The sequence below is a fragment of the Schistocerca serialis genome, chromosome 9 (assembly GCF_023864345.2).
Source record: "Schistocerca serialis cubense isolate TAMUIC-IGC-003099 chromosome 9, iqSchSeri2.2, whole genome shotgun sequence".
NCBI classification, from domain to species: Eukaryota; Metazoa; Arthropoda; class Insecta; order Orthoptera; family Acrididae; genus Schistocerca; species Schistocerca serialis.
In genome coordinates, this window is record NC_064646.1 from 298,773,075 (window position 1) to 298,800,298 (window position 27,224).

Here is a 27,224-nt window from a genome sequence, read left to right on the forward strand (position 1 = left end):
TCGCCATTGTATCAACAAGTGACCTGTCAGGTCATCCAAAAGTAATATAAAATAGTATAAATTAAAATGAATCCTGCAGTGTTTTGTGGGAATGATCTCCAATTAAAATAATTCTGAAGTACATAGTGCAATAAAATTTATTTGCAACCAATGACTGAAACTTATACTGAAAAAAGAAAACAGGAAATAGTAAATTGAGTGGTAGGTACTATTTCATGTTATTGCATGATGGAATGGAATAGATTAGATTTATTCACCTTTGAGCACTTTCCATGCAATCAGTGTTTGTGTGCAACTGTAATTACAGAAGTGTTTTATGTTGAAACATTAGACTTACCACATTACATTACTCTATTTACAATAATTAAGTAGTACAGATGTAGTAATGCATTATGTTGGCAGACTAGATTTTACATATTAATTTGTTTAACATTGCATATTGTGTAACACTGTATGTTATTATTTTCAGTAGCTTATCATCATAAAAGTATATCTTCTATTATACTGCATTGAAATTGCTTCACTGTGTAGTATACTTAACTTTTAATCCATTTTCCACTTTTATTTTTTAGTTTATTCATGCGCATTGTATGGTCACTTTGTGGGAACTGGTTAAAAAACCGTATGCCCAGATGTTTGTAGCTATGGTGGATCTTTGTTGTCTACTCAACAGCATGTCAACTGGATGTACATGTCTTGTGTCAAGCCAGTGTACTGAGTTCTTCATATTAAATTGGTGTATATCGTCCGTAGTATAGACCAGACACTTATACGTATATGTATAGGGTGCTTAAAAAAGTATTGAATATTCTGAGAGGTGGTAGTAGCCACCAAAACAAGGAAAAAATGTCCAATAAACATAGGCTCTAAAATGCATACCTTAAGAGCTATGAACATTTGTTCTTCTTTAATACTGTGAAAAAAATCTCTTTTATTGCAAGCTCTTTGCTTTCTATACATTAGGAGGAGGTGGTATAGACCAAACCAAAAAAAACATCCAGTAAACACAGGCACTAAAATGCATACTCTGAAAGCTGTGAGCACTTGTTCAATAGAAGTTACGTGTTTCACATAGCTTAGATGAACAAGTGCTCATAGCTCTTAAGGTATGCATTTTGGAGCCTACGTTTACTCAACATTTTTTCCTTGTTTTGGTCCATACTACCTCCTCCCAAAATATGGAAAGCAAAGTGCTTGCAATAGAAGATAAGTGTTTCACAGTATATTGAAGATGAACAAATGCTCTTAGCTCACACCCATGTTTATTGGACTTTTTTCATTGTTTTGGTGGATCATATATGGAGTGGGGGAAAGGAATGAAAGAGGAAGTCACCTGGTAGAAGTTTGCACAGAGCATAAGTTAATCATCGCTAACACATGGTTTAAGAATCATAAAAGAAGGCTGTATACATCAAAGAGATCTAGAGACACTCTGAAGAGGCCTAAAGACACTCTAAGGTTTCATATTGATTGTATATGGTATGAGCAAGATTTCAGAATCAAATTTTAAATTGTAAGAAATTTCCAGGATCAGATATGGAACCTGACCACAATTTACCAGTTATGAACTGTAGATTTAAACTGAAGAAATTGGAAAGAGGAGGAATGTTAAGGACATTGGATCTGGATAAGTTGAAAGAACCGCAGGTTGTTGAGAGTTTCAGAGGGAGCATAAGGCAACAGTTGACTAGAACAGGGCAAAGGTATACAATAGAAGATGAATGGGTAGCTTTAAAAGATGAAATAGGGAAGACAGTAGAGGGTCAAATAGGTAAAAATACAAGGCCTAGTAGAAATTCTTGGATAACTCAAGAGATATTGAAATTAATTGATGAAAGAAGAATTTTAAAAACGAAGCAGGCGAAAGAGAATACAAACGTGTAAAAAATGATATTGACAGGAAGTGCAAAATGGCTACAGAGGAATGGCTAGAGGAGAAATGTAAGGATCTAGAAGCATATTTCACTGGGGGAAAGATAGTCACTATATACAGGCCTTTGGGGAAAAGGGAAGCATATGTATGAATATCAAGAGCTCAGTTGGAAAACCGGTCCTAAGCAAAGAAGGGAAAGCTAAAAGGTTGAAGGAGTGTATAGAGGGTCTATACAAGGCAGATGAACTTGAAGACAATATTATAGAAAGGGAAGTAGATGTAGATGAAGATGAGAGATGATCTACTGCAAGAAGAATTTGACAGAGATCTGAAAGATCTAAATTGGAACAATGCCATGGTGGTAGACAATATTCTGTTAGAACCACTGATAGCCAGTCATGACAGAACTCTTCCATCTGGTGTGCAAAATGTATGAAACAGGCAAAATACCATCAGACTTCAAAAATAATGTAGTAATTCCAGTTCCAAAGACAGCAGTTGCTGACTGGCATGAAAATTACCAAACTATGAGTTTAATAAGTCATGGCTCAAAAATACTAACATAAATTCCTCACAGAAGAATGGAGAAACTGTTGAAGCCAACCATGGGGAAGATCAGTTTCGATTCCAGAGAAATGTAGGAACACGTGAGGCAATACTTATTGTACGACTTATCGTAGAAGATAGGTTAAGGAAAGACAAACCTACGTTTATAGCATTTGTAGACTTAGAGAAATCATTTGGCAGTGTTGCCTGGAATACTCTCTCTGAAATTCTGAAGGTAGCAGGAGTAAAACACAGGGAGTGAAAGGCTGTTTACAATTTGTACAGAAACCAGATGACAGTTATAAGAATCAAGGAGCATGAAAGGAAACACTGGTTGAGAAGGGAGGGAGAAAGGGTTGTAGCCTATCCTCGATGTTATTCAATCTATACACTGAACAAGCAGTAAAGCAAACCAAAGAAAGATTTGGAGTAGGAATTATAGTTCTTACTTACCACTTGTTTACTCCATGGGTCTACAGCCCTTTAAGGGTGTTGGCCTGGATCACATTATCCTGCCATTCTGTCTGGTCCATGACCTTCCATCAACATCCTCTGACACCCAATTTTTTCATGTCTTCATCAAATCCATCCATCCACCTCTTTCTGGGACATCCCTTCCCATCATCTGCCTCCAGCCTTGCCATCAAAAATCTTCTTACATGTTCTGTCTTCTTCCATTCTGACCATGTATCCTGCTCACAGCAGTCTTCTTATTTTAATGGTATTGAGAATATCAGGTTCGTCAAAAAGTTGTTCCAGTTCTGCATTTGCACACATGCACCAACCTTCTTGATTGTATATTGGGCCATATATTTTATGCAGAACCTTTCTCTTCCAACTGCTAAGAACCCTTTTCTTGTTTGCAGTCATGGTCCACATCTCAGCAGCAGGCATAACAACTGGTCTTATAATTGTTTTGTAAATGAGGATTTTAGATTTACATGATACAAGCAAGCACCTAAGCATGGGTAGTGTGGCAAAGTAGCATATGTTGCATGCTGCTATTCTAGCTTCCACCTCACTGCTGATGCCTTTTGTCTCTGTGATAATTGATCTGAGGTACTTGAAGTCTTTCACCCTGTCAAACTCCTTGTCAGCTTCAGCTACCCTGAGATCTGGAAGGCTTTGCTGGTTGGTCAGTGTCATATATTTGGTCTTTTTGACATTGACTACCAGGCCATGTTCCCTTGTACATCTCTCCAGTTGTTGATAGGCATTTAGCAGCACAGCAGTGTTTCATACAAGTAATGCCACATTGTCTGCAAAGGCTAGATACTGCAGTGAATGATTAAAAATAGATCCTCTTCTATTTAACTCTATCTGACTTATGACTTTTTCTAGGCAGAGGTTGAATAGCAATGAGGAGATACAGTCACCCTTTCTTAATCCCTTCTTTCCTTCCTCTTCTCTGGAGATTTCACCCTGTATTTTTACTTTACAGTTGGTTTCACTGAGGGTCATCATAGTAAGTTTAACAAGCTTCTTAGGTATTCCAGACTCTTCCATTACATTCCGCAATGCCACTCTTGAGATACTATCATATACTTGTTTAAAATTTATATAAATCTTTTGTATATTCATTTGATGTTCATAACATTTTTAAGTAGTATCCATAATGTGAATATTTGGTCAGTTATTGACCTATTTCTTCTAAGGCCACTCTGATAGTGTTCAGTTCTCTATTCTACATAGGAAGTAAGCCTCCTAGTTAGGATCTTGGAGAACACTTTACATGTAGTATTTAGCTGGGAGATTCCTTCATTGTTCTGGCCATTTAATTTATCTCCTTCTTTATGTATGGGGCACATAATAGCTGTTTTTCACTCCATTAGCATGCTCTTTCCTGCCATATGCCCAGTATTACTTTATGTATTGCTTTTCACAGTGCTTCCCCATGATATTTGAGAAGTTCCACCTGGATCTGATCTTCTTCAGGTCCTTATTGCTTTTTAAGGGCTTAATGGTTTGTATCACTTCCTCCAGTGTGGATTCCGATGTTAAGACCTGTGGTCTATAATAACTTATTTCCAACAGTTCTTCTTGTTCTAATCCTTGTACTTCTCGGTTCAATAACTCTTGGAAGCATTCTGCCCATCTGTCAAGTATTTTATTACTCTCCCCTATAAAATCCCCTTCCTTACTCATACATATATCTGTTCTGGCTTGAAACCCAGCCTTTCCTTCTTTAATCGTTTGGTACATGTCACATACATGCTTCTCTTCTGCTATTGTTCAGTTTATTCCCATTCTTTCTTTTCTAGTGCTCTCTTCTTTTGTCTTCAAACCCTATTCAGACTTGCTCTAGTTCTTCTCTGAAATAATTTCATTTGTGCTATGTCACGCTCCTCAGTTCTTCTAATACATTCTTCATCAAACCAATCTGCTTTCCTTAAAGCCCATATGTGACCCAAAACCTCTCCAGCTGTCCCAAGGAAATTCAGCCATACATCATTTCCACATTATTTCTATATGTTCATTTGATTGTTCTTAATCCCCCTCTTCTATTTTTGTCTGATAAGCTCTCCATATTTCTTCTAACTTCAGTTTCTTAATGTGAAAAACTCTTTTGTTTGTGGCCTTTTTGTCTACCCAATAGTGAGATCCTTTGCCTGTGCTTAATTCTCACTAGATGATGGTCTGAATTGCAGTCAGCTCCACATTGGCTCATAACATCCATTATGTCTGATCTGTGCCTTTGATCAGTCAATATGTGGTCTGTCTGATTTCTAGTTTCTCTATCTGGTGCCATTCATGTTTCCTTGTGTATCTTTTTGTGTGGAAAACATGTACTGCTGACATTCATGTTTCTACTTAAACCAAAATCTACAACCCTTATTCCATTGTCATTTGATATTTCATGGAGGCTATGTCTTCCTATAGTTGGCTGATAGTCATCTTCTTTTCCTTTTTTCGCATTCAAGTCTCCTTTTAAGATCTTAACATCATGTTTGGGAGCCTGATCATACAACTGCTCTACCTCACTATAAAACTCGTCCTTCTGCTGTTCATCTGCCTCCTCTGAGGATGCATGTACATTTATAATTTTTATGTTGAAAAATTTTCCCCTTAATCTTAACATGAACATCTGTTCATTGATTGGTTCTAAGTGCATCACAGTATGTTTCAGTTCTTTAGTGACCACAAAACCTGTTCCAAAGCGATTCATCCTCCCACCACTATAGAAGATGGTGAAATTTCACGAGTCCGTTATGTCACTTCCCTTCCACCTAATTTCCTGGAGAACCAATTGTTTTATACCATAGTTGTTTACTTGTGTTAGGAGCTGACATAGGGCTCCAGCTTGGTATAGGCTCCACACATTCCATGTTCCTAGATACGTATCTCGTATCCTTTTTCTTTGTTTGCTGGGCTTGTCATCAAAAAATTGTAGTTCAAGGAGAAAAAATAAAAACTTTTAAGGTTGGCCAATGACACTGTAATTCTATCAGAGACAGCAAAGGACTTGGACGAGCAGTGGAACAGAATGGACAGTGTCTGGAAAGGAGGATATAAGATGAACATCAACAAAAGCAAAACAAGGATAATGGTATGTAGACAAATTAAATCAGGTGATGTCAAAGAAATTAGGTTAGGAAATGAGACACTTAAAATAGTAAATGAGATTTGCTATGTGGCAGCAAAATGACTAATGATGGCTGAAGTAGAGAGAATATAAAATGTAGACTGCCAATTTCAAAAAAAGCAGTGCTGAAGAAGAGAAATTTGTTAGCACTGACTGTAGATTTAAATGTTAGGCAATCTTTTCTGAAGGTATTTGTCTGGAGTGCAGCCATGTATGGAAGTGAAGCATGGATGATAAACAATTCAGACAAGAGAGAATAGAAGCTTTCAAAATGTGGTGCTGCAGAGGAACACTGAAGATTGGATGGGTTGATCCCATAACTAATGAGGCGGTACTGAATAGAATTGGGGACACAAGAAATTGGTGACACAACTTGACCAAAAGGAGGGATCAGTTGATAAGACACATTCTGTGACATCAAGGAATCACCAATATTATTGGAGGATAGTGTGGGGTGTGAAAATTGTAGAGAGAGGCCAATATATGAATTCAATAAACAGATTCAGAAGGATGTAGGTTGTAGTAGTTATTCAGAGATGAAGAGGCTCCCCTCTCTTTGCCCAGATCCTCATGGTCCACCCTCTCCCCCACCCCCTTTTCTCTCTGCCAATCTTCTCCTCCTCCTCTCTCATGTCCATTTCCGTCTGAATGTTCATAGAGTATAGCAAAAACAATATTATGAGAAGGAAAGTTGCTACTCAACATAAAGCAGAGATGCTGAGTCACAGATAGGCACAACAAAAAGACTCTCACAATTAAAGCTTTCAGCCATTAAGGTCTTCATCAACAATAGACACACTCACGTAAATGCAACTCACACACGACTGCAGTATTAGGCAACTGAAACCACACTGCGAGCAGCAGCACCAGTGCATGAAGGGAGTGGTGACTTGGTGGGCATAAGGAGGAGGCTGGGGTGGGGAGGGGTAGGGATAGTATGGTGGATGTGGCAGACAGTGAAGTGCTGCAAGTTAGACGTAGGGCAGGGGATAGGTGTGGAGAGGGGGTGGGGGGGAGTAGTGGAAAAGAAGGGAAATAAAAAGATTGGGTGTGGTGGTGGAATGACAGCCATGTAATACTGGAATGGGAACAGGAAAGGGACTACATGAGAGAGGACAGAGACTAACGAAGGTTGAAGCCGGGAAAGTTACGGGAATGTAGGATGTATTGCAGGGAAAGTTCCCACCTGCGCAATTCAGAAAAACTGGTGTTGGTGGGAAGGATCTATATAGCACAGGCTATGAAGCAGTCATTAACATGAAGGATATCATGTTTGGCAGTATGTTCAGCAACAGGGTGGTTCACTTGTGTCTTCACCACAATTTGTGGATGGCCATTCGTGTGGTCTCCCAGCACCTCCCAAAGTCCCACTGTCCGGCCACAGAGAAGCATTCCCCTCATAACTCAGTATGACCCAGGACTGGAGCAACTGAATTACATTCTACGCCAGGGTTTCAATTACCTCTCATCGTGCCCTCAAACAAGAAATGTGCTGCCCACTATCCTTCCCACACCTCCCACAGTGGTATTCTGCCATCCACTGAACCTACACAATATACCTGTAGATTCTTACACAACCTCTGCTCCCAATCCCTTACCTCATGGCTGATACCCCTGCAATAGATATGTAGGCATGACAACCAACAAGCTGTCTGTCTGCATGAATGGCCACCAAGAAACTGTGGTCAAGAAACAAGTGGACTCCCCTGTCATTGAACACACTGCCAAACATGATATCCTTCATTTCAATGACTACTTTATAGCCTGTGCCATATGGAACCTTCCAACCAACACCAGTTTTTCTGAATTGCACAGGTGGGAACTTTCCCTGCAATACGTTCTATGTTCCCATAACCCTCTTGGTCACAACCTTTGTTAGTCACTGTCCTCACTCATCCAGTCCCTTCCCTGTTCCCATTCCAGAACTTCACAGCTGTCATTCCACCACCACATCCAATCTTTTTATTTTTCTCCTTTCGCCCCTCTTCACCTTTCCCCTACCCTCAGTCTTGCTTGCAGCACTTCACTGTCCTCCACCCCCACCATAATATCCCCACCCCAGCCTCATCCTTACCTCCACCCAGTCACCCCTCCCATCATGCACTGGTGCTGCTGCTCACAATATGGCTTCAGTTGCCTGACACTGCAGTCATGTGTGTGTGTGTGTGTGTGTGTGTGTGTGTGTGTGTGTGTGTGTGTGTGTATTGTTAATGAAAGCCTTAATGGCTGAAAGCTTTAATTGTGAGAGACTTTTTGTTGTGCCTATCTGTGACTCAGCATCTCCGTTATGTGGTGAGTAGCAAGTTTCCTTCTCATAATATTGTTATTGCTATACTCTGTGAACGTTCAGATGGAAATGGACATGGGAGGGAGGAGGAGGAGATGGACAGAAAGAGAGGAGAGGGTGGGGTAGGGCAGTGAGGAGCTGAGCAAAGAGAGGGAAGCAATGAATTTAGGGTGTATATGCAATTCCCATACACATGCGAAGCACTGCCAGGTTTGCTAGTGTGTGTGTGTGTGTGTGTGTGTGTGTGTGTGTGTGTGTGCCTGTAAATGGTACTATGTGTGCACCCAGTCAGAACTTTTAAGAGCATATTCCTTTTACTGTTCACCCCATCAGTAGCAATAATAACTGATTCCCAAGATCCCTGACAAAAATTATTTCTTGGCATAGCAGTGTCGCTAGAAGATAATATTCTCTTGTGCTTGAAAAATTTTTTTTATTTGAATTTTGTATTACATTTTAGCACTAGTGTCTGACCTAAATGATCTGAGTGGTGACCATTTAAGGTATCTGCTGAGGTGATGTGGTCATAATTTGTTATAACCTGATTTTTTGAACTAATATGTGTTTTTACTATTCTAGTGGGTACTATTTCAAGTAGATCTTTAGTCCTATACAGTAGGATACAGTGTGTTAAATGTTTGCTTTCCTGGCAGTAGTATAAACTGTTGATGTGTTGTTAATTTGTATTAAATGAGTAAGGTGGTTACATGCTATAGATGTGCCTACAACAGAATCCTATTTATCTACTTTGCAGTTTAATTTAACCTGTCTGGATTTAAAATCCCATTAATTCTAATCCATAATATGTAGCATGAAGTTCAGAGTCTTCAAGTATCTTTCATTAGAAAGAACGTCTCTGATGTTGTGTGTTCCATTTCATAATTTTGGTGTCAGTATTAACAGAGCCATTTTGGAATTCCTCTGTAAATTAATTAATGAGTGCATTCCACAATACTTCAGTTTCAAAAAACACACTTAGGATATCTTCTATATTGTTCAAAAATCATGAACTTGCACAGTTAAATATGACCTGTTTATAAACTCTGTTGCTTTCAAATTGCAGAAATCTGATAGCTCTCGACTACCAGAACAGACAAGCCATGCCCTGTTCCAGCTAACAGGTGCTCTTCGCAATGTAGCCGGAGAAGAAACGATGTTTCCCCAGTTTGTTTCAACAGGTGCCATTAATGCTTTGTGCAAGGTCATGGACCTGTTCTCTTCAGATTTAGATGTTATTAGCAATGCTTCTCGTACTCTCAGGTATGTAGTAACTATGCAATAAAAGTGATGAGTTGAATAAGTAACTTTATTGGTATTTGTTTAAGTACGTAAATTCTCATACATCTATCAGATAAAGCTATAAAAGTATACAGATCCACCTGTAAAATGGTAAATCCAGTCAAACAATATATAACATTGCTAATGAATACAAGATGTCTGACGTGAAAGTGCAGCAGTGTCTGCAGAAACATGAGGTGAAATTATTTGGGGACAGCCACACCGAAACATCTCAAATCTAAGGTCAGAGCAAGCTGGGAACAGTATAAGTATTTACAGTGAAGTAAAACTAGGGGCAAATTTTGACACAGTTACTGCTGTTATAAACAATTAATGCTCCAAACTCACAAAAAAGGACTGTGTAGTGCTAATCAGAGGTGCAAACGACATAAACAAAAACTATGTCAACAGATTCCTCAAGAAACTGATCGTAGTAATACAATACTTGCACTTCACCAATGTTATTGTAGCCACTCTACCATTCCGGTATGACCTGCCTGATTGGTCATGTGTCAAATAAACTGAGAATTTTTGTGCTAGATTTACAAACATAAAATTATTAGATGTTAGTGGCTACAAAAGGAATAGAAACCATGCTACAGAAGAAATATTTCACAAAGAAACATCATTTTTAAGCCTATAATTGCACTGAGTGCTCCTTTACAGGGAATGGCTCAGAGAGGGAAGAGAATAGTTGTAAAGTAGGCCCACTTACCATCCTGCAAGTCAACATTTGTAGCATTAGGAACAAGCTGTTAGAGTTGGAACATTTTTATAAAATAAAAAAAAGTGATGTACTGTCTGTCTCAGAACATTGACTTACAGAATATCGAGTAGATTTGTTCATACTTAACGACTACTTTCTGGCAGCTATAATGTGTAGAGACGAGAGGAAAAAATGGAGGGGCTGTAATATTTATCAGACAATGTATTCAATTCTCTAAAATAGATATAAGTTCATACTCCTCAGGATTAAATAACAAATTTACTTGTATAAGACTGATAGACCAAAAATTGTAATTGTCAGTTTGTATAGATCTCCAAAAGGTGATGTTAACTTACGATTTGAGAAATTTGAACAGATGATGTGAAAAATATTAAAACTCAAAACAAATGTAGCAATATGTGGTGATTTCAACATTGACTTGCTAAACACAGAGGAACTCAACACAATAACATTATTAAATGTAAGAACACTAAATCTGTATTATACTAACAATAGACTGACCCATGGAAATACCTGTTTGGACAATACTATAGTTAATTTTTCAAGAGACTAGTGCAAGCATTGCAGATGAATGTTTTGCAGACTGTGATCCTCTTCTCCTAACATACCAGTACACACAGTCAGATAAGAAATATAAGGTTGCAAATAAGAAGCCAAGCATGTCACAGGTTGTTGTTGTTGTTGTGGTCTTCAGTCCTGAGACTGGTTTGATGCAGCTCTCCATGCTACTCTATCCTGTGCAAGCTTCTTCATCTCCCAGTACCTACTGCAACCTACATCCTTCTGAATTTGCTTAGTGTATTCATCTCTTGGTCTCCCTCTACGATTTTTACCCTCCACGCTGCCCTCCAATACTAAATTGGTGATCCCTTGATGCCTCAGAACATGTCCTACCAACCGATCCCTTCTTCTGGTCAAGTTGTGCCACAAACTTCTCTTCTCCCCAATCCTATTCAATACTTCCTCATTAGTTATGTGATCTACCCATCTAATCTTCAGCATTCTTCTGTAGCACCACATTTCGAAAGCTTCTATTCTCTTCTTGTCCAAACTATTTATCGTCCATGTTTCACTTCCATACATGGCTACACTCCATACGAATACTTTCAGAAATGACTTCCTGACACTTAAATCTATACTGGATGTTAACAAATTTCTCTTCTTCAGAAACGCTTTCCTTGCCATTGCCAGCCTACATTTTATATCCTCTCTACTTCGACCATCATCAGTTATTTTGCTCCCCAAATAGCAAAACTCCTTTACTACTTTAAGTGCCTCATTTCCTAATCTAATTCCCTCAGCATCACCCGAATTAATTAGACTACATTCCATTATCCTTGTTTTGCTTTTGTTGATGTTCATCTTATATCCTCCTTTCAAGATACTGTCCATTCCATTCAACTGCTCTTCCAAGTCCTTTGCTGTCTCTGACAGAATTACAATGTCATCGGCGAACCTCAAAGTTTTTATTTCTTCTCCATGAATTTTAATACCTACTCCGAATTTTTCTTTTGTTTCCTTTACTGCTTGCTCAATATACAGATTGAACAACATCGGGGAGAGGCTACAACCCTGCCTTACTCCCTTCCCAACCACTGCTTCCCTTTCATGTCCCTCGACTCTTATAACTGCCATCTGGTTTCTGTACAAATTGTAAATAGCCTTTCGCTCCCTGTATTTTACCCCTGCCACCTTTAGAATTTGAAAGAGAGTATTCCAGTCAACATTGTCAAAAGCTTTCTCTAAGTCTACAAATGCTAGAAACGTAGGTTTGCCTTTCCTTAATCTTTCTTCTAAGATAAGTCGTAAGGTCAGTATTGCCTCACGTGTTCCAGTGTTTCTACGGAATCCAAACTGATCTTCCCCGAGGTTGGCTTCTACTAGTTTTTCCATTCGTCTGTAAAGAATTCGTGTTAGTATTTTGCAGCTGTGACTTATTAAGCTGATAGTTCGGTAATTTTCACATCTGTCAACACCTGCTTTCTTTGGGATTGGAATTATTATATTCTTCTTGAAGTCTGAGGGTATTTCGCCTGTTTCATACATCTTGCTCACCAGATGGTAGAGTTTTGTCAGGACTGGCTCTCCCACGGCCGTCAGTAGTTCCAATGGAATATTGTCTACTCCGGGGGCCTTGTTTCGACTCAGGTCTTTCAGTGCTCTGTCAAACTCTTCACGCAGTATCATATCTCCCATTTCATCTTCATCTACATCCTCTTCCATTTCCATAATATTGTCCTCAAGTACATCGCCCTTGTATAGACCCTCTATATACTCCTTCCACCTTTCTGCTTTCCCTTCTCTGCTTAGAACTGGGTTTCCATCTGAGCTCTTGATATTCATACAAGTCGTTCTCTTATCTCCAAAGGTCTCTTTAATTTTCCTGTAAGCGGTATCTATCTTACCCCTAGTGAGATAGGCCTCTACATCCTTGCATTTGTCCTCTAGCCATCCCTGCTTAGCCATTTTGCACACAGGTTAGAGGTCAGAAAGAGGAAAATGTTAAGTTATTCACAAACTCCCTCAAAAAGGTAAACTGAGTCTTTGTTTATGAATATGACACAGATCAATCAACTGCTGAAACTCTATTTAATAATTTCCTTAAGACTTATACTGACTTATGGTACTCTTGCTCACCAATGAATAGAAACAGTACTAAACCAAACAGAAAAGGTAAAAAGCTTAAATGGTACACTGATTACTTTGCTAGTATCTGGGAAAAGATGCTTTCACTGTACAAAACATACAAAAACTATGGCAAATGTGGGACAAAACAAAATGATATGTATTATAAAGACTACCTGAAATGTAAAAACCATTACAAAGTCAACCTTGCCAAACAAGCTGCCTATGAAAATTACATAGAAGGAATCCTAAATAAATGCAAGGCTGCTTGAGATATTATAAAACAAGAACATACTTCTACCCAAACACAAGATGTTCCAGTTGGGCCAGAAGAGCTCAATAAATATTTTACAACTACATTAAATGAATTAAAATCAAAAATTAAGAAGTCAGACATACGAGCAATTGCCATACTTGCTGATTAGCTACCTAAAGGGCATGAATTTCACTGGGACCCTGTCACACCCACAAATATAATAAATATTGCTAGAAAATTTTCAAACTTTATAAGTGTGGACTACTACTGGCTATCTAACTATACAGTAAAAAGGATAATACACCTCATTAGCATTTCACTTGCTTTTATTATGAATAAATGCCTAGAAGTTGGAGTTTTCCCTGATCAGCTCAAAATTCCCAAAGTTGTACTATATACAAAAAGGGGGAAAACACCTTCCTGAAAACTATAGACCAGTGTCTATTGTACCAATCTTTTCCAAAATATTTGAAGAAATTTTCTACAAACAGCTAAGCAACTATTTTTAAAAATATGACCTCCTCTGAATACACAGTAGCATTTTTGACGAGCAAAAAATACCACCTCTGCAGTCCTTGAAACAGTTAATCAGACATTAACTGGATCTGAAAATAAACAAACACTCTCACTTGAAGAATGAGATTGCCACTCTGCAGCAGAGTGTGCGCTGATATGAAACTTCCTGGCAGATTAATACTGTGTGCCGGACCGAGACTCGAGCTACCCAAGCATGATTCACGCCCCATCCTCACAGCTTTACTTCTGCCAGTACCTTGTCTCCTACCTTCCAAACTTCACAGAAGCTCTCTTGCAAACCTGGAGAACTTGCACTCCTGATTCGCAGGAGAGCTTCTGTAAAGTTTGGAATGTAGGAGCCGAGGTACTGGCAGAAGTAAAGCTGTGAGGTCGAGGCGTGAGTCGTGCTTGGGTAGCTTAGATGGTAGAACACTTGCCCGCGAAAGGCAAAGGTCCCAAGTTCGAGTCTCGATCCGGCACACAGTTTTAATCTGCCAGGAAGTTTTACTCTCACTTGAACTTTGTGATCTGAGTAAGGCATTTGATTGTATCCCATTTGACACCCTACTAGCCAGACTGAAGTATTATGGTATAAATAATACAGAGTTAGAAATAATTAACTCTTATCTAAATAACAGGAGACAATTTGTGTCAATTCATAATAGACACTTTTCTATGAATAGTATCACATCTCATGTACCTCAGGGCTCTGTCCTTGGTCCTTTCTTCTTCATTGTTGCAATTAATGATTTTCCATCTTATGTTGGGCCTGAGTCAGTTATCTGTTATGCTTATGATACAACCTTAATCAGCATATATCAAGATTTATCAAAGCTACACCAGAAATACTCTCACCTTAACACTAAACTGGCTCTCGACTAACAAACTTCTACGTAATCCAGAGAAAACTCAGCATCTGCAGTTGGGACTGGCTAAAGAGGTAGAACCAAAATCTGTAAAACTGCTTGGAATACACATTGATTCCAAACTTAACTGGCAACCCCATATCAACCAGGTCTGCAAAAAGTAATCAAGGGTGTCCTATCTCATCTGGAAACTGACCTAGTGAGTAACAAATATCTTAGAACAGCTTACTTTGGACTTTTTCAGTCTCATATATCTTATGGGCTGTTAGTATCAAGCCACTCATGTCAGTGATGTACTATTGATGCAGAAAAAGGTGCTACGAACAATGTGAAAGATTGGTCCAAGGGAAAACTGCCGTCCCTTATTCATCAAAATGAAAATAATGACAGTGATAAATCTTTATATTTATGCACCACTGACATGTTCTAAAAAGAACAGAACAAACTTTGACAACAGAGAGAACATACACCTTCAAGACACCAGAAACAAAGAGAGTATTGACATTCCTAGACATAGGCTGACAAAAACAGGCAACTCTCACAAAGTGAACTGTTTGAAATTATTTAACAAATTAGCACATACTCCACTCAATACACCTTTCAATAATTTTAAAACTAAAGTGCACAAATGGTTAATAGACAATCCGTGCTACAGTCTTACAGAATTCTTGGATACTTGTAACATAGAAATTGAGTTGTAAGTCTATGATTGATTGATGCAGCATAAATAATTTGTACTTGTAATGTCAACTCTAACTAATATAGTAACTTCTTATGTATCTTGATATCATTATAAAGCCTTTTTCGCAACATATGGTCAACATCAATTAAAGAATTGGAATCTGAATCTGATTCATTATGGGATGTGAATAATGTACATAAGGCTTTGTTACATTCAATATATTATTACATTCCTTCCTGGATTTTCCAATGTTTAATCCAGACAAAGTGAGTTGCTTGTATGGGTGAGGTGGTAGGACAGGATTAATGAAGTAACAATACGTATTAGGAAAACTTATCAACAGTGTCAGTATAGGGCTAGGAATCAGTGATCATGATGTCATCATAGTGACAATAGTGAAAATGGTTACTGTTATAGCAAGAACAAACACAATTATGGAACACAGTACTTTATAGGGCAATATGTAAGGTACAGGTTGTGCATATCTCTGAACACATAGACTGGACAACAGTAATAAAGCGTAGCAAATAGGCCGAGCACTCATTTGCTATGCATACATACATACATAAAAAAAACAGACACAGCCACATGCATGGTACAGAAAAAAATGCTGGTACCAAAAAAGCACTGGTTCCATTAAAACTCACAAGGCACTGAGATTATGAGTCACAAAAACACCAATAACAGCACTGATGTCCATTCCATTGCTTGATGATGGCGGCTGCTGTACCATGTGTTGGACAGACAACAGCAAGTAGGAGCGGAAGTGATGAGGGGGTGGGTTGGTGCACCATCCCACCACTTGTGAAAGGCCATAGGGCAGGACTGTGAACAACATTTATTTATTTATTTATTTACATGTCAAGTTCCATAGGATCAAATTGAGGAGCAAATCTCCAAGGTCATGGAACGTGTCAGTACTTGAACTTACAACATAAAAGTAATAACAGATAAAAATAAATGTTCATGAACCTGAAAGAAAATCAGTCCATAAGTTTAAGCAAATGCTATGAGCAATACAATGAGAATCTGCTTAATTTTTCAAGGAACTCCTCGACAGAATAGAAGGAGTAACCCATGAGGAAACTCTTCAGTTTCGATTTGAAAGAGCATGGATTACTGCTAAGATTTTTGAATTCGAGTGGCAGCTTATTGAAACTGGATGCAGCAGTATACTGCACACCTTTTTGCACAAGAGTTAAAGAAGTCCAATCCAAATGGAGGTTTGATTTCTGCCGAGTATTAACCGAGTGAAAGCTGCTTACTGTTGGAAATAAACTAATATTGGTAACAAGAAATGACAATAAGGAATATACATATTGAGAGGCCAATGTCAAAATACCCAGATTCGTGAACAGAGGTCGACAAGAGGTTCATGAACTCACACCACTTATTGCCTGAACCGCCGTTTCTGAGCCAAAAATATCCTTCTAGAATGGGAAGAGTTACCCCAAAACATAATAACATACGACATAAGTGAATGAAAATAAGCAAAGTAGACTAATTTACGTGTCGAAGTATCACTCATTTTCGATACCATTCGAATAGTGAAAATGGCAGTATTAAGTCTTTGAACAAGATCCTGAAGTGGGCTTTCCACAACAGCTTACTATCTATCTGAACACCTAGGAATTTGAACTGTTCAGTTTCACTAATCATATGCCCGCTCTGTGAGATTAAAACGTCAGGTTTTGTTGAATTGTGTGTTAGAAACTGTAAAAACTGAGTCTTACTGTAATTTAACGGTAGTTCATTTTCTACAAGCCATGAACTGAGGTCATGTACTGCACTACTTGAAACTGAGTCAATGTTGCACACAACATCCTTTACTACCAAGCTAGTGTCATCAGCAAACAGAAGTATTTTAGAGTTACCCATAATACTAGAGGGCATATCATTTATACAAATAAGGAACAGGAGCGGCGGCCCCAACACTGATCCCTGGGGCACCCCCAACTTGACAGTACCCCACTCAGATCCCACATCACAGCCGTTATCAACATTGTGAACAATGACCTTTTGCTGCCTGTTGCTAAAGTAAGAGGTGAACCAATTGTGAGCCACTCCCCTTATTCCGTAATGGTCCAACTTCTGGAGCAATATTGTGAGATCAACACAGTCAAATGCCCGTGTTAAATCAAAAAATACGCCAAGCGTTCGAAACTTATTGTTTAGCCCATCCAGTACCTCACAGAGAAAAGAGAATATAGCATTTTCAGTTGTCAAACGACTTCTAAAGCCGAACTGTACATTTGATAGCAAATCGTGTGATATAAAATGATCAATTAACCTTACATACACAGCCTTTGCGATAACTTTTGCGAACACTGATGGCAAAGAAATAGGTCTAAAATTATCTACATTATCCCTTTCTCCCTTTTTATAAAGCCGCTTTACTACTGAGTACTTTAATTGCTCAGGAAACTGACCATTCCTAAAGGAAAAATTACAAATATGGCTAAATACAGGGCTAACATGTGCAGCACAGTACTTTAATATTCTACTAGACACTCCGTCATAACCATGAGAGTCCTTAGTCTTCAGTGATTTAATTATTGACTCAATATCCCTCTTGTCCGTATCACAGAGGAGTATTTCAGCCGTCAATATCGGAAAGGTATTTGCTAAGAATTTTATATGATTTCCTGTAGAAACTAAATTTTTATTTAATTCACCAGCAATGCTAAGGAAATGGTTGTTAAATACTGTACATCTATCTGATTTATCAGTAACAGAAATATTATTACCGTGAACTGACTTTATATCATCAACCTTGTGCTGCTGACCAGACACTTCCTTCACAACTGACCGTATGGCTTTAATTTAATCCTGTGAATTAGCTATTCTATTTGCATACCACATACTTTTTGCCTTGCTAATAACATTTTAAGCACCTTACGATACTGTTTGTAATGGGCTACTGTAGCTTGATTGGGACTACTTCTAACATTTTGATATAAATCCCGCTTTGTTCTACATGATATCCTTATCCCACTAGTCAGCCAACCGAGCTGTCCATTACTGCTAGTACCCCGTTTAGAATGTTCTAATGGAAAGCAACTCTCAAACAGCATGAGAAATGTGTTACGGAAAGCATTGTATTTATCATCTATATTATCGGCACTATAAACATCTTGCCACTCTTGTTCCTTGACAAGTTTTGAAAAACTCTCTATTGCTGTTGGATTAACTTTCCTACGTAGTTTGTAATTAAATACAACATTGGTTTGAGTACAAATACTTTTTAGTGTTAAAATTTGTGCATCATGGTCTGAAAGGCCATTCACCCTTTTACTAACAGAATGCCCACCTAGTAATGAAGAATGAATAAAAATATTGTCTATGACTGTGCTACTGTTCCCCTGCACCCTAGTTGGAAAAAACACAGTTTGCATCAGATCATATGAATTTAGGAGATCTACCAACATCCTTTTTCTTGCACAATCATGTACAAAATTAATGTTGAAGTCACCACATATAACTACATTCTGGTACTTCCTACAAAGTGAATCAAGAACCCTAGCTTAAGCAAAAATGCTCTGAAGTCGGAGTTAGGGGACCTGTAAACAACAGCAACTAGAAGTTTAGTTTCACTAAATTCAACTAATGCTGCACAACTTTCAAATATCTGTTCAGTGCAGTGTCGTGATACGTCTATGGACTCACATGAAATACTGTTTTTTACGTACAGAGCCACTCCCCCACCCCGCAAGGAACTCCTTGAGAAACATGCAGCTGATCTGTAGCCTGGTAAAGGAAGCCTATGAATTATCAAACTATTTAAGTAGTGCTCTGGTATACCAATAATTTCAGAGTTAACATCTATTATCAGTTACTAACTTTATCTCTAATACCTCTTATATTTTGATGAAATATGCTAATTCCTTCTCTACTTGGAAACATTACATCCTCTGGAGGTGAGCCCTTAGTTAGAGGCACTTCCTTTAAGCGGGTATACCTATCAGCCAACTTCAGTCTAAAAAAGGTGCAGCTCTAACACCAACTACTACAGGAATTTTTCCATGAGTGATACCACTACCACCACCACCACCCACTACACTGTCACCTATAAGATTAGCCAGCCTCCCCTTCCCATACCTATTGAGGTGCAGGCCACACCTAGTGAAACCCCATCTACTGATAGACCCAACTGGCACCACTGAGATGTGATCCATGCCCTCCGCCATCAGTGCCCTCCCCAGCCCCACATTAACGTGCCTAACAGCCGCATTAAGATGAGGCCGATCGTGACACTGGAACAGTTGCACGAAATGCACGTTAGTGCCACCAGTTTGAGTAGCTATCTTAACCAAGTCACCACTGACATCATATTCCCCATCCCTATCAAGACTGTTCCCTGCTCCACCCACTATCACTACTTGATCCTCTTTCATAAAATTCTTACATAAATCCCATATGCTTTCAGTCACCTGAGCCAACCCTGCACTAGGCTTCACAATGCTGGTGACGTGGTACTCACTCCCCAACACTTCCTGCAACTGCTGGCCCACACTTCTACCGTGCAAACTACCTAGCAGCAGAACCTTTCTGCTAGACTTTGCAACTAACCTAGGCCTCCTAATTGCTGAGGACTGCTGCAAGTTACCTACATCTACAGCTACACAAGGCTCCTCTCCACTCAACTCTGACAGTTGGTCGTATCTATTGCATCTATGCAAAGTAAAACTGTCTGAATACCTCCTCTTCCTAGCTACCTTCTTGCCAACTGCCAGTTCCCATTCCCTACCACCCTTCACCCTCCTCAACCTATCTAGTTCCTCCTTTGCGCATTGTAACTGCACCTGAAGGGCACAGATCTTACGCTCCTGCTCCTCTATTAACTTGTTTCTACTACAGATTCTACATTCCCAGGAGAGGATCTCCCTAAAATGACCACTGGCTTCCCCACTGCATTCCCCCCAATGAAAATACTTTGAACAAATCCCACACCATAATCCACTACTCACAAACCTACAACAGAGCCCACACTTTTCACTCATGGTAAAATTTTACAGTTACTGAAAAAAACTATACGTCTACGTTACCAAAGTTCAGTTACACCAGTAGAACTATTTAAGAACTAACAATAATAGTCTCAAAATTCTCTGCCTACTAAGAAAGCAGCTACTTGTATTAATACTACTACAACACAGCCGATACCAATACCAGCAAAACTTTACAAAATTATTAGCTAAAACCAAAAAATTAAAACGACCACTCTAACACTAAGCGAAGTTAAAACACTAAATGAAAATTTTTCTGAAATATTTCACTAGAAAGAATAATAAACGTCAGTTGAAAACTAAAGCACGAAATTTACTAAATGACTTCAACACACTGAAAACTCTATAAAACACAGCGAGCGAACAATTACAAAAGTTTATTAAGTCGTTATTTTGCCACAAACGGCATGCAACACCGCTGAAATCTATTAAATTTAATAACTGTATTACAGTGCACAAATAAGTTTGTCAATACTTAGCTTATAACCACTACAGCTGCAGTGCACACCACAGTGACGTCCTTGTCGAGGTCAGTGTTTGGTGCCAAAGGCAAAAGCTGGGGCATTGGACCCAGCAACGGAGGCAGCCACGATGGCCACTGCGGTGTCAGATGCAGCAGGGGCTGCACCAGCAATGGCAGTTGAGGAAAGGGGACAGAGTCAAGAAACCCAGACTGATATCCCAGGCAGTGACTCCCTGTGCAGTGTGAACCAGACTGTCTGCAACACAGGAACAGGCATTGACCGCAGCGGAGGTGGGGGATGTGATGTGCCCTTGGGATAATGCCCCACTGTGCACAGCCCCTCTGGTCGACGTGATGGGACATCACCCCTCCAGGAGTGCAGATGACGCATAGGGGCCAGATACAGCGACAGTCGAAGATGGCAGAAACCCAGGTCGGCTGGCAACTGAAACCACAAGGCCACTGCGTTTACACTTGGGGTGAAGCTCTCTTTGCTTTCGCAGTAGTTTCCTAACTTTGTTGTTGAACCATGGTGGGTTTTTCCCGTCCCTTACAGTTTTACTCGGCATGTACCTGTCTAAAACGCATTTTTCCAGAAACACTCAACATTGTCAGTGTCGGAACAGAAATTTTCGTTTTGATCTGTTAGGTAGTCTGAAATCTGCCTTCTATTACTCTTGCTAAACAGATAAACCTTCCTCCCTTTTTTTATATTCCTATTAACTTCCATATTCAGGGATGCTGCAATGGCCTTATGATCACTGATTCCCTGTTCTGCACTTACAGAGTCAAAAAGTTCGGGTCTTTTTGTTATCAGTGGGTCCAAGATGTTATCTCCATGAGTTGGTTCTCTGTTTAATTGCTCGAGGTAATTTTCGGATAGTGCACTCAGTATAATGTCACTCGATGCTCTGTCCCTACCACCCATCCTAAACATCTGAGTGTCCCAGTCTATATCTGGTAAATTGAAATCCCCACCTAAGACTATAACATGCTGAGAAAATTTATGTGAAATGTATTCCAAATTTTATCTCAGTAGTTCTGCCACTAATGCTGCTGAGTCGGGAGGTCGGTAAAAGGAGCCAATTATTAACCTAGCTCGGTTGTTGAGTGTAACCTCCACCCATAATATTTCACAGGAACTATCTACTTCTACTTCACTACAAGATAAACTACTACTAACAGCGACGAACACTCCACCACCGGTTGCATGCAATCTATCCTTTCTAAACACCGTCTGTGCCTTTGTAAAAATTTTGGCAGAATTTATCTCTGGCTTCAGCCAGCTTCTTGTACCTATAACGATTTCAGCTTCGGTGCTTTCTATCAGCACTTGAAGTTCCGGTACTTTACCAACGCAGCTTTGACAGTTTACAATTACAATACTGATTGCTGCTTGGCCCCCGCATGTCCTGACTTTGCCCTGCACCCTTTGAGGCTGCTGCCCTTTCTGTACTTGCCCGAGGCCATCTAACCTAAAAAACCGCCCAGTCCATGCCACACAACCCGTGTAACCGCTTGCTGCGTGTAGTGGACTCCTGACCTATCCAGCGGAACCCGAAGCCCCACCACCCTATGGCGCAAGTCGAGGAATCTGCAGCCCACACGGTCGCAGAACCATCTCAGCCTCTGATTCAGACCCTCCACTCGGCTCTGTACCAAAGGTCCGCAGTCAGTCCTATCAACGATGCTGCAGATGGTGAGCTCTGCTTTCATCCCACTAGTGAGACTGGCCGTCTTCACCAAATCAGATAGCCGCCGGAAGCCAGAGAGGATTTCCTCCGATCCATAGCGACACACATCATTGGTGCCGACATGAGTGACCACCTGCAGATGGGTGCACCCTGTACCCTTCATGGCATCCGGAAGGACCCTTTCCACATCTGGAATGACTCCCCCCGGTATGCACACGGAGTGCTCATTGGTTTTCTTCCCCTCTCTTGCTGCCATATCCCTAAGGGGCCCCATTACGCGCCTGACGTTGGAGCTCCCAACTACCAGTAAGCCCACCCTCTGCGACCGCATCCACAGTATATCTTCCAAGGTGGGTGTGAATATGTCTTATAGAATGGCACTGATCATGTTCAAGTCTGGAACTGTAATCTGCTGCAAAGCATTGCTTGATGCATGTTGAAATAGCAGAGGTTGTTGAGAGGACTGAAGCATTTGATAGCCCTCATGCTGTGAAAAGGATTCCTGGTAGTGATAATGGAGACAATGAAATCGACATTATTGAGTGGATGTTGATGGTATGTTACACTTGGAACATGCTGTTCAGTGTGGTCGACAGCTGACAACTCCAGCTGTGGCAGGATTTTACACATTGTTCACTTAACAACTACATATAAATACATATTTAATAAAATGAAAATAGCTCTGCTGTATAAAGATGAGCCCAGTGAAGTTATTTACTCACATAAGGGAACTGGACAGAAAATAATGTGTAGGTGTAATCTCTCCACAAAATGAAAATCAAGTGGCACTCTTGGCAGAGGAAGTTCCCTTTCTTGGAAGAACACTACAGCTGCTTTGTGGGATGATTAAGTATCAATTTCCTGTCTAGCAGTGTAATATAGTAATATAGTTTGCAGGAATTTATGTAGATTCTGCCCATATTCATTTCTTGCATCAGTATTATTGGTGATCCATATCTTAAGGTGGGTCGGTATGACTTTGTGAACACCTAGCAAGGTAAACAGAGTGGAGAATGAACTACTTGCTTTCCAGACCTATAAAGGAAGAGAGATCAATGACTGCAATCCACTGACTTACCTTTGCTAGTGATTTGAGCTTCCACCCCCACCCTCTCCACCTTGTTAAACCCCAGATCACAGTTTATCATTTAATATGGTTGTACTGCATTTAGACATGGTACACACATTTAACATTTGTTCTTAACACATTTCATTTAACATTAAACAGTAATTTTATACCACTAAAACACTAGTTTTAATAATCAGAAATTTTTTCCTTCTCCTGCAATGTGGAAACTGTTAGCCCCAGAGAAAATATGAACAGGACATTCTTGTAGGAAATTTAAAGGAGTTGAAGTTTGTACTGGAAAACATTTTCACTAGAAGCTGCAGTTTTGAGTTTCTCAAAGAAAAATTAAAAAATGTTCCCCACTCTTCACAATCACATCCCACCAGTAGGAATTTTTAGTATGTTATTCACGGCACTCCCTCCTCCCACTGTACAAAAGCTTGCGACTACAAGATTTTTTCCCCCATTCAACCTTTTTTGGTCTTTGTCAATTGGGCTATATATAACTGTTCTATGTTTGTTCTGTTGACACGTTCCACATCATAATGTTTATTGGAATAAGTAACTAACTAAATAATTTTAAGTTAACTAGACTGTATGATCATACAACCCCGAAAAATTTGGCAAGCATAGAGTTTTTTACTTAAATTTTGAATGGGCATGTATACAAATATTCACTGTCACCATCCATCATTTGTTCCATCAATACTAGTGGGCCTCTGCAACTGTATGTGGAAAAAATGAACTGATTATGAGAAACAACATATTGATCTATGAAGAAAATGTGAGATTTGCAGATTCCGTGTGAAGTTTGGAGGACCACAGTTAAATAAATATTCCCCCTTGCCACATGTCACTTGTTCCATCGATACTAGTGGGCTTGTTGAGCTGTGTTGGAAAAGATGAACCCAGATAAATAATCCAATTGTGAGATACAGAATTCAACATTGTTGAAACTGGTAGATTAGCAGAGTTAATTAGTTGGTTACAAGGTAAAAAAAATCAAAGAATGATTTGATTAAACATGCAGACAATCAAACTGCCACTCTTTCATGTGAGCTGCAGATTCTACACTACATTTTTAGGGCCATAACTTACACCTAAATCTGTTCTCTGCTAGTGACCTTATAATATGTGGCTGAGGGTTCTTCTAGCAACACTATGATTTCCTCCTCCTCTGTTCCATTCTCAGATGGTGCATGGAAGGAATGACTGTCGATAAACCTTATAAGCTCTAGTTGCTTAGATTTTTTCATGGTGCTATTTTGCAGAATGTATGTTGCCCATCTCTTTTTGGAAAATACACTCTCAGAATAACTCTTCTTGAAATATGCAGTCTCGGTATTTCAACAGTGTTGCATAACACCACTCCTATTGTTTGCAGCAATAGCTTTTTTCTTAATGCACACACACCACTGACCCTATGACAAAACATGCTGCTCTTTATGAGGTCATCTTCTTCCCTTCTGTTAATCAAACCTGGTGAGGTCCCATCCTCATGAACAGTACTCATGATTCTGTTGAATGAGTGTTTTGTAAGCCATTTCTTTCATGGATGAATTACATTTAAGTAGAATTTTTCCTAAAGACTCTCAGCTTTTCATCTTCTTTTTGTACAATTAGTGTTAGGTGCATGTTAGATAACTCCTTCCTACAGACAACAGAATTGTCTGCAGATAGCTACATGGAGCTTTTGATATTATCCCCTACATCATTTATATACTTTTTATAAATAGTAATTGTCTATAACACTCCCTTGGGGTATTTGCAAAATTACTGTTACATGTGTTGATTTTATTCTGTTAAGAACATATAGAACCCTGTTTACTAGGAAGTCCTGACTTGGCACAGATATGATCCGATACACAGTAAACTCATATTTTGTTCACCGAATGACAGTGCAGAACTGTATCAGATGCCTTCCAGAAGTCAAGGAATATGGTGTGCATTGACAGGGCCGAATTTTGTAAGATTTCTGTTTGCAGAATCCATGTTGATTTTTATATAGGAGGTTTTTGTTCTCCAAAAAGTCATAATACTCAGTATAAAAAATGTTATGTAATCCTACAAAGATTGTCATCTCTGAGGAATATAATTTTAAGTTTATCTGCAAAGCATCCAGTGTCACTCTCCTTTCTGAATAAAGAATATTTCACTTACTCTTTCTGCAGCTGGAGTGGCTCCTGGCAACCTTATTACTTGTTAAAAAGAGCAACACATTGAGCTGTATATCAGCTGCAAGACGTGGAAACTTGGAGCAGTTCTGTTACTGCATTTATAATTACTACATGTAACTCAAATAATATATCAAGCACAGGGTCAAATTTTGATACAGAGAAGAAGGAAGCTGATAGATAATTCTTTAGCATTTTTGATTTGTAATATATGGCTGTTGAAAAGTTCATTGGAAATCATGTCAAACTTTAAATTGGGGTCTGTGTATACCATTTCATTACCTTGCAGTAAATCAATATGTTTATATATGAAACTTGGGTAAAAATATCCCTTCATGAAATGTATGATTACCTTCTTACAAATGAGTTCTGCCACAACTTGCTATCATCACTCATAGAGGCAACCTACTCTTGACCCGAGCAGCTCCACCAGTGATCACACTATTACAGTTTATAGTCTGACACTGAGCAATGCAGACACATCATCAGGTGTGCCAGGCAGCAAGTCATTGGCCACAGCACTACTGACCAAGTGCAATGTGCTAACTACGAAGGTAAACCCACTCTGCCTTGGCAAAAGAAAATGCAATATTATGCTGTTATGCGAATGGTCTACTGCTAAATGAGAAAAAGACCCAGAATATCTGGTTCAATCTATCAAAGACTGTAAAAATAGGAAAAGAAAATGCAAAATTTTTAGGTATCATACTTCACAATAAACTAACATGGAACTCTCATGTTGAACACATAGTGGTTAGGCTGTCAAGAATTATATATTTGCTGAAGAGACTGATGTGCTGTGTGACATTTGAATGTGTAAGGACGGCATACTTTGCTTTTATTCAATCTGTTTTAAGGTGTAGGATAATACTCTTGGGAAACATCAGAAAAAAAAAATTCTGGTGATCCAGAAGAAATCAATCAGAGCAGTGGCAAAAGTAGATAATAGGACAGATTTTGGACCATTGTTTATTAAATATAGAATATTAACAGTTATTAATCTGTATATTCTCGATAGTGTTAACTATGTACTTGTTGAACTACCAAATTTAGGTGTAACGAATCAAAGGCATGACCACAATACAAGAATCTGTACTTCTCTGTTCTCGCCACAAAATAGATTACAAAAGCTAACAATAGTCATAAGTACATGGCAATTAAAACATATAACAAATTGTCTGAACATGCCTCTATCATGCCAGTCATAGTATTTAAGAAAAAGGTCCACAACTTCTTGTTAACTATCCTATTCTATTCTAAAGAAGAATTTTTAGAAATGCCCAATATCAACTTAAATATGTAAAAATGTATTTTATAAAATTAATAGGTTTAGTGAAGCGACAAAGTCTATTGCATGTAATAATTCTGAATGACGAATAAAGAATCTGAATCTAATATGTCCAAAGAGATCTGCAATGCCAACCTCACCAGAAACCACAAAAAATGTTGAATTTGCTAAACTCCTCAACCAAGGAATTTATTAATTCCATTCTCAACACTGAAGTTGAGGTACAAGACTTTGTATATGCCATCAAGACTGCTCTCCACAGTATTCTTGCTTACAAAAGCCTCATCTCTAAGA

General features: G+C 39.0%; 1 protein-coding gene across 2 annotated transcripts in view; it reads left to right on the forward strand.

Annotated features, from left to right (window-relative positions):
• Positions 1-27,224, forward strand: part of LOC126419185 (armadillo repeat-containing protein 2) — a 175,352-nt gene that overhangs the window by 47,976 nt on the left and 100,152 nt on the right. For both annotated transcript variants that reach the window (XM_050086317.1, XM_050086318.1), the window contains exon 9: positions 9,353-9,549. In XM_050086317.1, the coding sequence (XP_049942274.1) occupies positions 9,353-9,549 (197 nt within the window). The remainder of the gene's footprint in view (positions 1-9,352; positions 9,550-27,224) is intronic.